This window comes from Carettochelys insculpta, chromosome 1 (assembly GCF_033958435.1).
Source record: "Carettochelys insculpta isolate YL-2023 chromosome 1, ASM3395843v1, whole genome shotgun sequence".
Taxonomy (NCBI): Eukaryota; Metazoa; Chordata; order Testudines; family Carettochelyidae; genus Carettochelys; species Carettochelys insculpta.
Window position 1 is genome coordinate 363,296,132 of NC_134137.1, and position 16,512 is coordinate 363,312,643.

Genomic DNA, 16,512 nt, shown 5'->3' on the forward strand with positions numbered 1-16,512 from the left:
TGTTATTACAGAAAAGGGGACTGGGGCAGCATAGAAAAGCTTTTAAGCCCACAGATTTTATTTTAAACCACTGTTAATTACAGCTCCCTAGATGTAACCACCCACTGGTGGACCTGAACGTGGGACTCTGGAGCTTAGTGCATGAGGCTCGATACTTGGATCTAAGTGCCACCTGCCTCTAACCTAAGGCTATAGAGGAATCTTATCATTTCTCTCTGTAAGTGGTTTCAGTCCCACTACACACAGCAACGAAACACATGCCTAGGTGTGTGAGTCACACATGAATTAAGTTAATTTTGAAAATGTGCAAGCCTGATGTTTTGTTAGTGAATTGTAATAAAGCTGTGTTCAGTATATTTCTGAGGAGAAGGGACCTGTTTTAACTGTCACGTGAGATATATTTTTATGAAACAAGAGGATCATACAGATGAGACATTCTCATTCACTTTAATGGCTTTGGAGAAGGTCCACAGTGACTATCAAAGGATATATTTCATATTTATTCACCTCTCAATACGACCTGTATTTGAAGTTGTGTGTATGCTGACAGCAAAGCACTGCTCTACTTGGTGCTGTTCCACATTCTCCTGAAAGCATCAGCCCTTGAAACAGAGATGAAACTACTCTTTTAAGTTAATGATTTCAATAACAGTTGCCTGGATTTTTTTTTAAGGAAAAAGGCTAAACTATCAATGGGGTGTATTTTGTGCATTAAATTACAGTAAAATAGCCTGTGTATTTGCTTGCCCCTTTTCAACAGCTGCTTAATAATCAAATCTAACACATTTACAAATAAACACATAACTATATATTGTTACCAGCACCAATAAAGAAAAAAAAAAATCTGAACTTACCTGGGTATCTTTCCCAGCTAGTTTGCATACTTCCACTTTCTCTTTTGCTGCAGGCCAGTAAATCTGTAATGCATTTAAAAGTGTTTTAGGACAGAGATTTTGCTGCACTTCATTGTTTCTTGTGATTTTGTTCGGGGTATTTCACTGTAAACAGCAGTTCACATAGCCTTGCATATATTTAAAGAACTGTATTTGTTGAAGAGGAGAATAGTGGCTATACAGATTTTAAATACTATGTTGCCCAGTGATTATTTTTTCATATTATATACCCATTTTTAAGGTAACCTTTAAGACTCTTTACCCATTTGCATAATTCATATGTACTTTTAATCCACTGAATTGTGTCTGGATCACAGGAATGAAATGAACCAAATTCAGACAACTAAAATCTATAGAATTACAGCCCAGGCAAATTTTGTTCAGTGAACGCAGATTTGGCAAAGTGGTTAGAAAAATATTTTATATATATATATATATATATATATATATATATATATATATATATATATATATATATATATATATATATATTTATATATACACATGTATTTTCTGCCAATTTTAAAATTAAAAGCTTTTTTGTTTGAAAAGCTAAGCATGGCTTTAGGGAAATCTTTAGAACAAAAAGGGTATTGATAAAAAATGTATAGCACACAGTTTAATAATCTGACTGATCAGCAGGAACTGAAGTACAGTAAAGCATATAAGTTTCGAAAATGACATACATTATGTAGAGTAGAATGACATGCCATACTTATACCGCCTCTTTTCTTTCACACTTAGAATCCTGACATATGGAAGTTTGTATTTTTGAAAATATAGGTACAGATCGTTAGGTGGTATAAAGTTTCAGAGCTCTATTTATGTCAATAGAGTTACCTTTCTTTATGTCACAGGGGAAGCTGGCCCATTTATTTCAATAAAGCAATCAAAACAAAGCACTGTAAAATATATGTATGAATCCATCGCATAGGAAATAGAAACTTTCGATAAGGAGGAGGGAAGAGGAGGAGGAAAAAGTAGATTCCAAAACCAACATGATTTCTTTGCTCTGAGGTGACTAGGGATCTTTAGTCCTGCTTTTTTATTATTTTAAGACAACCTTAGTGTTAGGATTTGTTTTATGATTGACGGTTAAGGGGCAGAAGGAATTTGATATGGAAGGTCTTGATCAAATGCAAGTTAGGAAACATCTAACGCCCCATGAGTCCCAAAGTGATTTACCAGTAGCCAAGGTTCTGACAGCATAATGTTCATCTTGAATTATACTTTTATCAAATCCTAACCGCACCATGGCTGAGACTAGATGTGTTATATTAAAGAGGAGACACTACAGGCTTCGGTGTTCTCAAAAAAAAAAGAAAACCTGATAAGGGATTTCAAAGATTGAATTCACGGTACAGTAATTAACTTAAAGGAAATTTCTCTGTGCTATTTCAGAGAGAAGAAAGAGCATACGATTTATACTCAATTATGGTGAGCTTCAAAAGGTTCAGAATTAGCATTCAGATAAACATCCAAAATTGTAGAGTTCTGGACATCAGAGCATAGAGGAGCTGTGCTCAGAGTAAAATCCAAAAGCTTGGAGACTTAAGCGGCTATCTGGCACCACTTTTACTCATCAGGGCTTCTCTAATAATGTTATCTTTCAACAGCCCCCTGGGGACCATTATTGCAGAAGGGGCTGGTTGGAGTGCAATGCATTCCAGCCACATCCCCTCTGCCAAGGCATGTCTACTACACCAGCTCAATTCCACACCATTAGGGCAGCTTGAAGTTGCCAGAGCAGCCTTAACACAGGCCAAGATCTTGCTCCAGATGTTTATGTGTAATGCTTCTCTGAACCATGCCAATCTTGCAGATCTTCAAAAGTGGGCTCAGAACAACCTCTCTTGGTTGTATTCTAGCCCTTCTTGTTCTCCTTTCATCCAGAAAGAGGATGTGCTGACTTCTGTAAGGAACTTAATTTCATTCCCATATGAACAAGGGACGTGCAACTAAGACGTGCATTTCCCTTGCTGTAAAAATACAGCCATCCACTTGCAATTAGCTTTGTGGTAAGAAACTATTAGTACAAGGAATTCAAGTTACATAAACAGTCATCCTCTCCACTATAGGTGATGCGCGGGGGCTACAGGGGGCCATATTCACCCCCCCAGTGTCACCATCCCCTGCTTCCAATGAGCGCGGGAGAGGTCCTGCCCCTATCCTTCCTAGCTCATGCTACTCTCAGGAAGCACCATTCCCGCAGAGAGGGGGACTGCCCCGCACTCAACAGAACCAGTGTAGCGCTTCCACAGGAAGAGGCAGGTGGGGAGAGGGCAGGGCAATTAAAAAGCAGGAGTGGGAGGGGCGTAGGCATGGGCAGAGAAGTGGTGGGACATGGGAGAAGCATAGGTGGAAGGGGGACAGGCATGGGAGTATAGGTGAGGAAGGGCCAGGGCAGAAGTATGTTGCAGTGCCTCCTCTGGAATGCCTGCATGGATAGCCTCTGCTTTCCAGCAATATTGACTTTAAAGTAAATACAAGGCCTTATAGAGGCATCTGGGGAACTGGAGCTCTAATTTACTCAGGATGACACGATGAAAGCACCTAAGTCTGAGGGTCTGAAATTTCAGACATGCCAGCACAGCTGTTTCCAGGACGTACAGTTCCAGAATGTTTGGAAGAAAATACTGCGGTGTTGTCAGGGTGAGATGCTGGAGTGGCCAAGCAGGAAGGGTGGAAGTGGGATGGCTTGGGGGAGATGGTATTGGTTTCAATATAGTATGCAGTAAGCAAGGTAAGATATTCAGAAGGGTGGACCATAATTTCTGGGCAATCATTTGTAGGACTGAAGCTAAAGGCATGGTAGTATTTATTGTGCAAAATGGACAGATCAGGTTGGGACATGAACACTCCTTGCCATGCTGACTGAAGAAACCGACACAATTAATCCAGACTACAGAAGAGTCACTTGGTTTACATACTGGCTACTTGACAGCCTCAGAGTTTAGCCTTCTAAAGGCACAAATCAGTCACTGAAAGCTGGCTTAAGTACTTCATCTTAACAATCCACTTACAATTAACCATAAAGGATTTAATAGTATGTTAGCTTGCTTTTCATATGAGAAATGAGAGGTTCCCTGAAAGTGCCTGTTCTAAAATATAACAGGTCAAGATTATATAATAAATTATAAAGTATGATCACAGAGCTGAAGCACATTTCATTCTAGATGTGCTCAAGTTAAAGACTAATTCCCCAGTCTTTTCTTGCTAACACTGGCTCTCATGAGTAACTTTACTTACATCAGTGGTCTCACTGACTTCTCATGTGCACCACGTGAGTTACCTGCATAAGCATTTCCAAAATCTTAACTATCAACTTTAGACTGAATGAATGTCTGCAAACTATGATTTAGTCAATAAAAGTTATGGGGCTTAATATAATATAGAAGTAAATGGAAAAAACTGGATAAACAAAGTCATACAGGAAGTTAACCTAGACACTCTAGTGGTCTCTTCTGACCTTAAAATATACAAAATCAATCAATCAATCTATGAATGGCTTGGACAGACAACGTCAGTGCAAAACTCACTTTGTTCTGCAAGATGCAATTAAAAATTACTTACAAAAGTTAGATGTCTGCAAGTCACCAGAGCCTGATGAAGTGCATCCTAGAATACTCAAGCAGGTGATAGAGGAGGTATCTGAACCTTCAGCTATTATTTTGAAAAGTTCTAGAAGTTGGAAGAGTTTCCAGAAGATTGGAAAAGGGCAAATATAGTGCCCATCTATAAAAAGGGAAGTAAAATCAACCCAGGAAACTATGGATTAGTCAGTTTAATTTCTGTGCTGGGAAAGATAATGGAACAACCAATTAAGGAATTCATGTGCAAACAACTGGAAGCAAATAGTGATAGGTAACAGCCAACATGGATTTGTAAACAACAGTTCATGTCGAACCAATCTGATAGCTTTCTTTGATAGGATAACTAGTCTTGTGGATAAAGGAGAAGCGGTGGATACGATATAACTAGACTTTAGTAAGGCATTTGATATGGCCTTGCATGATCTTCTTAACAATAAACTTCGCAAATTCAACTTAAATGAGGCTATAAGGTGGGTGCATAACTGGCTGGATAACCATTCTCAGAAAGTAGTTGTTAATGGTTCGCAGTGATGCTGGAAGAGCATAACAAAGGGAGTTCCACAGGGGTCTGTTTTGGGAATGGTTCTATTCAATATCTTCATCAACTATTTAGATATTGGCATAGAGAGTATGCTTATTAAGTTTGCAGATGCTACCAAGCTGGGAGGGGTTGCAACTGCTTTCAGGATAGGATCATAATTCAAAAAGATCTGAACAAAATGAAGAAATGGTTTGAGGTAAACAGGATGAGGTTTAATAAGGGCAAATGCAAAGTACTCCACTAAGGAAGGAAGAATCAGCTTCATACATAACAGAACGGGAAGTGACTGTCTAGGAAGGAGTATTGTGGAAAAGGATCTAGGGGTTATAGTGTACCACAACCTAAATATGTCAAGAATTTGATGCTGTTGCAAAAAAACAAACATGATTCTGGGATGCATTAACTGGAGTGTTGAGAGCAAGACATGAGAAATCATTCTTCTGCTCTACTCAGAACTGATTAGGCCTCAGTTGGAGTATTATGTCCAGTTCTGGGCACCACATTTTAGGAAAGATGTGGAGAAATTGGAGAAGGTCCAAAGAAGAGCAATAAGAATGATTAAAGTTCTAGAGAACATGAACTACGAGGAAAGACTGAAAGAATAGGGCTTGTTCAGTTTAAAAAAAAAGAAGACTTAGAGGGAACATGGCAGAGGTTTTCAAAACCTAAAAGAGGTTGCAAGAAGGAGGGAGAAATATTGTTCTCCTGTACCTCTGAGGACAGGACAAGGAACAATGGGTTTAAATTGCAGTGAGGGAGGTTTAGGTTGGACATTAGGAAAAAATTCCTAACTGTCATTGTGGTTAAGCACTGTAATAAACTACCTAGGGAGGTTGTGGTATCTCATCAATGGCAATATTTAAGAGCAGTTTAGATATACATCTATCAGGGATGGTCTAGACAATGCTTGGTCCTGCGGTGAGGGCAGGTGACAGGAGCTGATGACCTCTCCAGGTCCCTTCCAGTTCGAGTGTTCTATGATTCTATGATATGCATTCAACGCAAAATTAGTGTAATCTCTTACTGATCAAAGTGTTTCCTCGAAGTGAAATTCATAAATGTTCATGACAATGAATAGGGACAAATGCTATCATGCATTTACCCTGCTAAAATTTGTCATCAGGTTGCAGTAGAAGTATTACAGAAAAAATTAGTTTTCATTCCATAAATCCCACCAATTATCTACTATATATTTTACAAAGTTTGTCTGACTGTCTGCTTGATCAAGAATTCCTCCTAGATGGTCAGAGCTCAAACCACCACATTTGGTTTGCAGTTTCCTCTTATCATAACTTCAAGCAATGTAAAGATTTGGTTGTCCCAAGAAAATGGGATGTGCCTGGAATGGGATTATTTCTCAGAAAAGAGACAGAATCACCAATTCAAGTATAGTCCTCAAAACTGACATAACTGAGCAAATGTTGAAAGGGACTGAACCAGAAAGGCTACCTTTACCCTACAAAGATCTTTTGAAAGAAGCCTGTCCAGAAGATCTCTTCCAACAGAACTTCTTTCAAAGAGGTAAAGAGTGTGTCCACACGCAAAAGAGCATATCAAAAGAGCAATCTGCTCTTTTGAAACAGAGCATCCACACAGCCCCCCGCTCTTTCAAAAGAACAGGCCAGGGATCAAAAAATCAGGCACCATGAGGACTGCTCTTTTGAAACAAAGGGCCCGAGGTGCATCTGCACAGGTTTTCTTTCAAAAGATGCTGTCAAAAGAGGGTGCTTTTCCTGAAATGGGAAAGGAAGTGTCGATTTTGAAAGGAGTGCTGCGCTCTTTCAATTTACTTTTGAAATAACACTTTATGGCTGTTTCTACACAGCTAATACACAGAGTGAAAGATGCTAATGAGGCGTGGATGCAAATTCCCTGCACCTCATTAGCATAACATCACGTGATTTGGAGTCTGGAAGACCATTCTTCTGGACTCCAAAATGCCATCTAGAAGCACAGCCCCAAGGGGGCTTCCAGAAGGAAGTCCTCCTTCCGGAGGCCCCTTCTTCCAGAAAATTTTTGGAAAACTTAAAAATCCTAAAAAAATAAAAATGTACAATTTTTAATAACCAAGATCCAAAATAAAAATTAGCTTCATAAAAATAATACAGTATTTTTGAAAAAGACAAACGCTTCAATAAAGTATGTACCTTTTCCTTTTAGTTTTTTGAAAAAATTGAGTTAAAGACCTCTCAATGCTGGGTGAGTCACCTAGTTGCTTGTAAAGTGCATGGGAAGCTTAGGAACCCTAAATATATCTGAAGATTGTAGATTAACTAGCTTAAGTGAAGAATGCAACTGTATTAAAGATGTTTAATCATTTATTTTTCTTGGAGCTTATATTTAAGGAAGATCTAAAGGTCAAAGCTGACTTCATAGTTTCACAATTTTATCTTCTGTAGATCTGATCTAAAAAGGTACCCTGTTATGTTAAATAATTATATGAAGATTTTCTTAAATTTGCTTATAGGAAAGAAATTAAAAATAGTTAATAAATGAAGGATAATAAGATCTTAGATGGAAAAGTGAAAGACAACGTCCCAAGAATACAAAATTAAAAATAAATATCTCATACGCTAGGGCCTTGTCTACACTGGCACAAAACTTCAAAATAGCCATGCAAACGGCCAAATCAAAGATTACCAATGAGGTGCTGAAATGCTTATTCAGCGCACCATTAGCATGCCGCTGGCCATGGCTCTTCTAAATTGCTTCTTTTTGCTTCCACGTAGCTCTTCCAGATGGGCATCCTTTTCAAAAGGACGTCACCAGCTTCAAAATCCCCTTACTCCTATCAGCTCACAGGAATAAGGGGATTTCGAAGTTGGCAGTTTGGATGAGCTGCGTAGGAGTGAAAACTGGCAATTTCTAAGTGTCGTGGCTGGCGGCATGATAATGAGGTTCTGAATATGCATTTCAGCGCCTAATTATTAATCTTCGATTTGGCCATTTGCATGGCCATTTTGAAGTTTTGTGCCAGCGTAGTCATAGCCTAGTTGCCATTTTCAGATGTAGCTCTAAACTGATTTCTGGTTACAACAAAACACTAGATGCACACACGTCTCAGTTCAGGAGCAATTAATTTTCTGAAGAATAAAATTGCTCTTATTTCTAAAAACATATTTTACTCGAGAAAAGGAATCGTGAAAATAAAAACAAACAGAAGAAAATACACATGTGCACACACATACACACACACACAAAAAACTAAACAAATAAGGGTAAAAAAATAAACCCCTTAGCTTATCCTGTAATTAATGTTTTAAATAATTACTTTGCTTTTTTCTGACTTTTATAGAACCACAAAACATAGCTGCAGCTCCCTAAAATGTTAGGCACATATTCTTTCCTCCTTTTGTGTATATCAGCCGTACAGTTCCACACTTTCAACAGATATGTACACACGTAATCATCTGATTCCTACCCTTGAAATGTATATCCACAGACTTACATCTCACAGGACTTTTCAAAGATATATATTTATTGCTGACTGAAAAATGGGCAAAATTAAAAATGCGTTGCTCACAAGCTACTCAAAAAGGAGACCTGATTCTCTTTTTGGCTGGCATAACTAAATCAGTAGTGCATTTTATTGCTTCCCAATCACCATACACAGTTAAAACATAATCAATAAACATGCCCTGGAAGCTGCAGAGAACTTCTCAACTTGGATGATATACTTCACAAACATCCTGTAACAATCTGCCAAGTGTCTGCAACAGAGTAACCTCTGATTGGAGGACAGTGGTGGGACCTATAGACACTTTTGATTCATAGATTCAGAGCTGTCCAGTTCCAGTTTAGAGAGGTTCAACCTATACCTTCTCTGCCAGCCTGGAGCCCATTATCTCTCTCTCTCTCTCACACACACACACACACACACACACACACGTGTGAATTTAGTCACCCCTTAACCTTCTCTTTGCTAAGCTAAATCGCTCAAACTCCTTAACTCTGTCATGATTCATTTCTGAACTATCTCCAATATATCAACATTGTATTTGAAATTGTGGATTTAGATTTAGACACAATATTCCAGCAGTGGTCACACCATTGCCAAGTACAGAGATAAAATAATCTCTCTGCTCTTACTTGGGATTCCCCTGTCTAGACATCTAAGGTCCTAATGCTTCTGGCCACAGTGTCACACGCGGAGCTCATGTTTAAGTAATTAGTCATCAGAACCTCCAGATTTTTTTTTTCATTTGAAGATTATAGTGCAGTCTCTTAAGTATTTTACCTTAGGACTTGGTTGCATTTAAACTATCAATTATATTAAAAGAAAATAAATGTTTCCTAGCATTTTTATTTTTGTAAAATACTGAGGCGGCAGTGACTGGGAGCACTGGGCCACTTTGAAATGCCATGGCCTCTACACAGCCATGCTCCTTGTCCTTCCCTTCAGCAGTCCTGTTCCCTTTTCACTGATGCAGAGAGCTTCTTTCTGCACCTTGGGTCTCCACTGTCTGATCCTCTGCATAGGAGGTAGGAAGCCCTATATCTAGTTCCCTGGAGGGCACATGACCTGCAATTAAGTTTCTTAGCCTAATGAGTCTGATAGCCTCACTTGTATGTGTGTATGAGCCCTAAGGTTGAGTGTCTGAATACAGGCCCAATCCAGCATTACTGCTATGCTAAAATTCCCAGTAGTTCAGTACAAAAAAATCCCAGTGAATTACCTGAATTGCCTGAAAATGGGTGGCAATATGGGGCCTTTATCAAGTGTTTGTTTTACTGCATGAGGACATGGAATGCCCAACAGTGAAAAGAGAGAAATCACAAGATTGTTAATCCACATGCTGCCCTTCATATATTCACATGGTATTGCCACAAAACAAGCCGCAAACCACGGATGCCCTAAACAACAACAATTTGTGACCTCATGTCAGTGCGCACTGTGGCAGGTCAAAATAACACGCTTCAAAGAAGCTCGTGGAGATGTGACATGTTTATCTGTTTGGCCCATATGTGGATGTGTTTTCTAGCACTGACAGCTCCTGCAGGTTGGCAGCTTTTCAAGAGTTTGTCAGCCCTCGATAGTGTTCTTATTGCTGCAGAAATGGGTGTCTCACTTTAGATTGCACAGTGATAATCACTCTAACATGTAACCCTGCTTACATGACTGAGGGATGTAAGTACATGTGAGGCAGAGGAATATGGGAATTCCTGTGCAGCCTTTTCAACAAGATTTGTACAATTGATTGGTTATTTGCTTTGTTGATTTATTTATTTATATCTAAAATAATATGTCAAGGCTCTAGGTGTCCTAACAACGCAGAAAATAAAATGGATCCCATCAGTATTGAAGTAGTTATTGAAGTGGCAGCTCAGCCAGCTTGGTGCCTATCAGAACCCCTTTTCATCTCTCCATCATTGAGGGTAGCACACCCCTATCAAAATTATTTGTAATGCCTTTCTTTTGGTTACCACTGACTAGTCGTCAAGTATATCATCTAAGAGTGACGTTGTAACAAACAACCACTCCTGGTCTTTTCTGTCTACTTATATGCTGATTTTGCAGTTATTATTTATTTGAAGAGAGTCACAGGATCTCTTCTTTATAAGCAGCTTGTAATGTTCATCAAGCATCTTAAGGTCTTTGGATGAAGGCATTAAGGCATTAGGACATATGTATATGAAATCTCTTATATATATAAAGCCCCGTGGAATTTAACAAAAAAGTATTTAAGGGTTTGTATGTCCTAGGGGATGGCACAAAAATGCTATCCCTGCTGTAGAAAGGTGATCCAATCTTACTGAGTGCTACAGATATCTTCAGATATCTACAAAATCCTACTTAATTGGTCTATAATTGTACAGGTATTCATGCCTTTTAAAATTCTAGAAGATGATCACCACTGAAAGTACTGTGCTGAAATGAGAGTGGTTTTTCACTGATACCACAGCTGACACAGTAATAGGTAGAAGTTGTCAGTCACCTCCACAATAACCTGCAACAGAGGTGAACAAACTTATGTGAGGCCCCACTTTTCACCTCTGAAATTAGCAGGCCCACCTTCCCGCCCTGTCTAGTGCAATCTAAACTAATCAAAAATTGGGTTATGTTCATAAGAAAAAAAAATCCCTTTCAGCATGTATAAGAAAATAAGTATGTAGAATGTAAAAACTTTATTAATTGGTATATAAATGCAAAAATACATGCAAAGATGCATGCAAAAATATCAACATTCTCAATGATAGGGATGAGCCTGAGACCCAGTAGCTTATCTTGGTGTGCCCCCCTTTTATGAAATTTCATGCTCCTCTGAGGGCGTCTGTCCCCTGACTTTGCTCACCCCTGTCCTAGAATAAGCTTATTAAAAGCCACAGCAACTGAAGAAACTGCATACTGAAAGAAAAGGGTGTGGGGAGTATGTTAACTGATGATGAAACTGTGATATGGCAGAATACAGAGACTATGTATTTTTTTAAAGTATTAAAATAAAAAGTCTTGAATTCCTGGATGAAAATTTCACAGTAAGAGTTGCTCTGTCACTTTCTGATATTTATAATTAACTAGGCTGTAACAAAAAACTGTACAAATGCATTTAAAAAGAAAAAGCAGGGGGATGGGTCCTTGCTGTTGAGACTTCTTAAATAGTATTCCAGAAATATAATTTTACCTGATCAGACTCTACAAAGTAATTTTGGCAAGCATCTATCTATCTATCTATCGATCGATCTATCTATGTCATTCTAAGAGTAAATGGGGGATATTCAGGGTTATAACTATTCCTCTGAATTCAGCAGCAGCTGCCCCACAAAACTGAGTAACTGAGTTTGTCTGTACATTTCTAGATACAGGAGGGTTTTAAAATTCAAACATTGTTCATGATTGTTGTTTGTTTGTCTGTTTGTTTTAGAATGGAAACCTTAGCATTAGTGGTACAAACTTTCATTTTCATTGCAAACTTCTTTTGCCCTTCTCAAACCCTGTGGACAGTGTTCTTGCATCATCTTTCTGTAGAGTCACTTGTAATTGTACAATTTGCAGCAGACATTTAATATCCTAATGTGTTGCTTTAATCCCTAATGGACGTATCAAGCACAATGCAGTTTTTCAGAAGACTTTCAGTCCGAAGAGTACAAAAGACATACTTCAGACCCTTGTATTCCCCACATGTGTGGTTTCCTCACACAGGGAAATGCTGGAGCTCAGCCGAGTGGCACAGAGCCAATCAAAACCACAGTCAGTCTAAACACCACATAGACAAACACTACATTCTGACACTTTATGCTACTGGAGAGTACCTTTTGGCATTGAAAGATTTTAACAGGCTATGACGTATGTGAATCTCTCTCTCCCCCATCACTGTGTAAATACATTCTGATTATGGGTACAAGCACAAAGCAGATAAGACAGGCAAACTGATACACTCATGCCAATATTGTCCAATTTGAATGCCTAAATTAGGCATCAAAATCCATATTTAGGCTTTTAAATAAATGGTCAGTATACAAAAGTGCAGACCCTCCCACTGAAAATTATGGGATAAGTAGATTCTCAACACCTTTGGTCACTAATTTAGTAACTGAAATATACCCTATGTGCCTGTCTTATTATAAAACTCAAGACAGTTAAAGAATGAAAATGGGGTTTGATCCTGGAGAACTGCACAGATGGCCTCCTGTGAATTCAGCACCTACTAAAATCTGCACATTTTATTTAGTTACATATTTGAAATTATCGCTGTGTAAGTCCTACATTCATTTAACGATTTTGACTTATCACAAATCAGTTTCAGTTTTACTTTAAAGTGTGTTTACACACTGGAAAGCAGGTGTCTTGGTAATTAATAGTCTCAGGAACTTCAGCCCAAATGCTTTGTGGTACAGTAAAACTTCCACTGAAATCCGTGGGAGTATAGTTAAAGTAAAGACTTGTTAGAAAGGCGTGAGATTTTCCTTCTCTTGTCCTGCCCAATTTCCAATGCCAGAAATTCAACCTCGGATAAGAAAGAGTGTGATAGAAATAATTCTGTAATCCCAAACTCTCTCTAAATTGATGAATGGCATTTTCACATTGACACAGTTCTGACTGTACTATTGAGGTTTAATGTTGAAAATGATCATTTGGAAAAGCCTACAAGAAAAGAAAGGTACAAGAAAAACAAATTAGTTATTCAGTTTGTGAAGTTTGGTATTGGAACATTTTTTTGCAATGATCTCATATGTTCCATTCAGACAGATGGGCCCAAACACTCTTCTGTTGCCCATGTTAACTCCAGATTGAGTTATACTGATATACCCCACCACAATATTCACCTTTTTAGCTTCCTGATATATTTAAAGAAAACATAAAACACAGCAGATGATTTAATGTTCTTTGGTCTGAACGTACATGTGACAATCAAAAAACAATTTTAGTTAGAGAGGTTTTGTGCTAGCAAGTGGATTTTATATTCTAGACACCAACCATGTGTGCAAAAACCATAAAATCATCACCATTCCAACTGGAAATACTCTGGCATCCTTCTCTTAGATTATTTCTACACTAGAGAGTTTTGTTGACAAAACTGGTATTTTGTCGACAAAACCCACGGAGCATCCACATTCCCCAGGTGTTCTGTTGACAGTTAATCAACAGAATGCGGCACTTTTGTCCACAGCATTCTGCCACTCCTCCATGATGCAGAACACCTCTGTCAACAGAAAGCCAGCCTGAACATTCTGGGTGGCCTTCTGTTGACAGGCAGGGCTTTCAAGACACTGGACAGCCCTGCCTGCTGTGCTTCCACTTGGCCATTTTGTGGAGAGAGAGGCCGGTCAGCCCAACAACTCTTTGTCAACTGAGTGGATCACTCTTTCGATCTGCTTTGCAGTCTTGCTGTAATCTGTCAACAGAAGTTTTGTCGAAGATATCTTCAGACAGTAAGTTTTGTCGATAGATTGATCTACTGTAGACATAGTGTTAGACATGGTTGAGAGGTAACAAAAGTAAATTTACCTTAGGCTACAGATATGGGCTATACACACTAGCACCCAATAGAGTTTCCTTGGAACCCAAATAATTCTGATTATTAATACTGTTAAGAATATCTAAATTGCCTTCAAAATGTTGAGTGTCATTGAAAACACAGCAGACTAACATACTAATGATTATATTCTATACTCAGTTAGACCCATAATCCCAATTAAGTCAGCAAGGAACGACAGAATTGTCCTCACATCTGTTTTTCTTGCAAATGTTTCCATTAGACCATAGTAAAGAAGAAACAGATACTTTGAGAGGTGTCCTTACCCATTTGTTTATATTTTGGTTTCATGCAATGCACAGCTCCTATAGTATCTGACCTATTTGAAGAGAGGTAGCTGAGTTAGTCTGTATCTTCAAAAACAACAAGAAGTCCTGTGGCACCATATAGACTAACATATTTTGGAGCATAATCTTTCATGGGCAAAGACACACTTCATCAGATGAATCTGACGAAACAGGTCTTTGCCCACAAAAGCTTATGCTCCAAAATATCTGTTAGTCTATAAGGTGCCACAGGACTTGTTGTTTTTGACCTATTATAATCCTTTATTGCTACAATGTGTCACACATATTGACAACCTCAGTTGATTAAAAGAAAGCCACGTGACAATGGGAGGTAGGATTATTAAGCGCTGTCATGACACCTCACATCTTGCTTTGCCATTTACCAGAGAAGACAGAAAAAACAAAAATAGAAAACTAAGTCATGGAAGGAGCTGAAAATACACTTGTTAGATGAACTGTGCAGAAAACAAACTGACCTTTTTAACATTTTTGTTTAAATCAACCAAGCTGAGCAGAAAGATGTGGTCTTTAGCTCCGATGAGCAGCCGGCCCCTCTCCTCATCTAGCAGCAGAGTCCGAAAATCCAAACCCTCTGCTGAGCCCAGGAATGGGACACAGCTGTTTGAAAGCAGCAAGTCTGTGGGAAAATGAAGAAAATCTTTATAATCAAATGTTTACATATGACTCATTGGTGTCTGTTATAAATATGTGCACCACCATGGAAGTTGCTGGTGAGATAACTGCAGTGGACAACATAACTTTCTGAAGTCATAAGATAGTTTTTGTTATCCTCGAACATGAGAGTTTTTTTGGCTTTAAATTGAGTTAATTCACTTTCATAAGTGATTTTCATGTGTAAAAAATTGTTAATAAGGAATCAGACTTTTGGAAGACATTGTCAACATGGAAAAGGCAAACTTTGGAAGAAATTTGCTACATTTTTTCCTACTTGTTATAAAATCTGGCCATGTTATAACTATGATTCTGTATTTTAATCACCATTGTTAATTATTCACTCCAGTCAAGGATCAGTAGCTCATTGTACTAGGCACTGTACAACGTAAAGAGAAGGACAGTCATTGATCCAAGTAGCTGTCAGCCATGATGTAACAGGTGGCCCAAAGAGATAAAACAAGAATGGAGGGTATTTGAGAGGCTGAGGTAAAAATAAATTTATCAAAGTTTAGAATAACAAGTCAGGCAACCTGGCTGAGGTAATAACTTTTTCTGAACCAACTTCTGTTGGTGAAAGAGACAAGCATTCAAGTAACACAGAGCTCTTCCTCTGGCCTAGGAAAGGATCACAGCTAGATACAAGCTCAAACAGATGGGCTAGCATAAGTAGTTATCATATATTGTAAGGGGCCATTCAAGATGAAGCGAGCCATTAAAATCCCTGTAATCTAGGAGAAAAAGATGGGGGGAGAGGTTATGTGGGTAACAGATTGTTGTAATAAATCATACATCCAAGCGTCTTTATTAAAACCATGATTTGCAGTGCCTAGAAAATTTATGAATTTAATCTCCCAGGCTTGTCCTTTAAAGGGTTGTGCATCTTTCCTTTGAGCCTGGCAACTTAAATTCATAAGCTAGACCCTGAAAAAAAATGTCTTGTTAAAGACACCAGATTTATGGCTTATTGCAACAATCTGTAACTCTGGCCATGTCTGTAGGTACAGCACTGAAGTGGTGCAGCTATACCAACACAGCTTTGCAACTGTGGAGCATCTGCATTACTCTCCCATCAGCATAATGAAACCACCTCCACAAATGGTGGATGCTACATGAGCAGGATAAGCTCTGCCACTGACATAGCACTGTCCTTGTGAGCACATATGTCATTATAACTTATATTGCTCAGATACGGGTGGTATATTCACACCCCTGAGGTCCAGGGGGCAATGTTGACTTAAGGTATGCAACTCCAACTACATTAATAGCATACCTGGAGCTGCTGTACTATAGGCTGAGGTTTCATGGCATCCCTGCTGTGGGGGGTCAAGGGGAAAAACTCTCTTGTCAATTCCCCTCACTCTTCTCACTCTGGTGGAGTATCAGAGTCAACAGGAGTGAGATTAGCAGTCAATTAAGTGTCTCTTTACTAGACCCACTAAATTGACTTCCTGGAGATCAATCTCTGCAGCATCTAGAACCCGGTAAGTGTAGATAAGGCCACTGAGAAATAAATATTGCTGACAGGGATTGTAGGATAGATACAGGTCAGTA

At 38.7% G+C, this 16,512-nt stretch overlaps 1 protein-coding gene across 2 annotated transcripts in view; it reads right to left on the reverse strand.

Moving 5' to 3' along the window:
• The window catches only part of LOC142025035 (semaphorin-3D), a 228,517-nt gene that overhangs the window by 117,017 nt on the left and 94,988 nt on the right, over nt 1–16,512 (reverse strand). For both annotated transcript variants that reach the window (XM_075017431.1, XM_075017441.1), the window contains exons 3-4: nt 14,763–14,923; nt 855–917 (exon numbers count right to left, since the gene is read on the reverse strand). In XM_075017431.1, the coding sequence (XP_074873532.1) occupies nt 855–917; nt 14,763–14,923 (224 nt within the window). The remainder of the gene's footprint in view (nt 1–854; nt 918–14,762; nt 14,924–16,512) is intronic.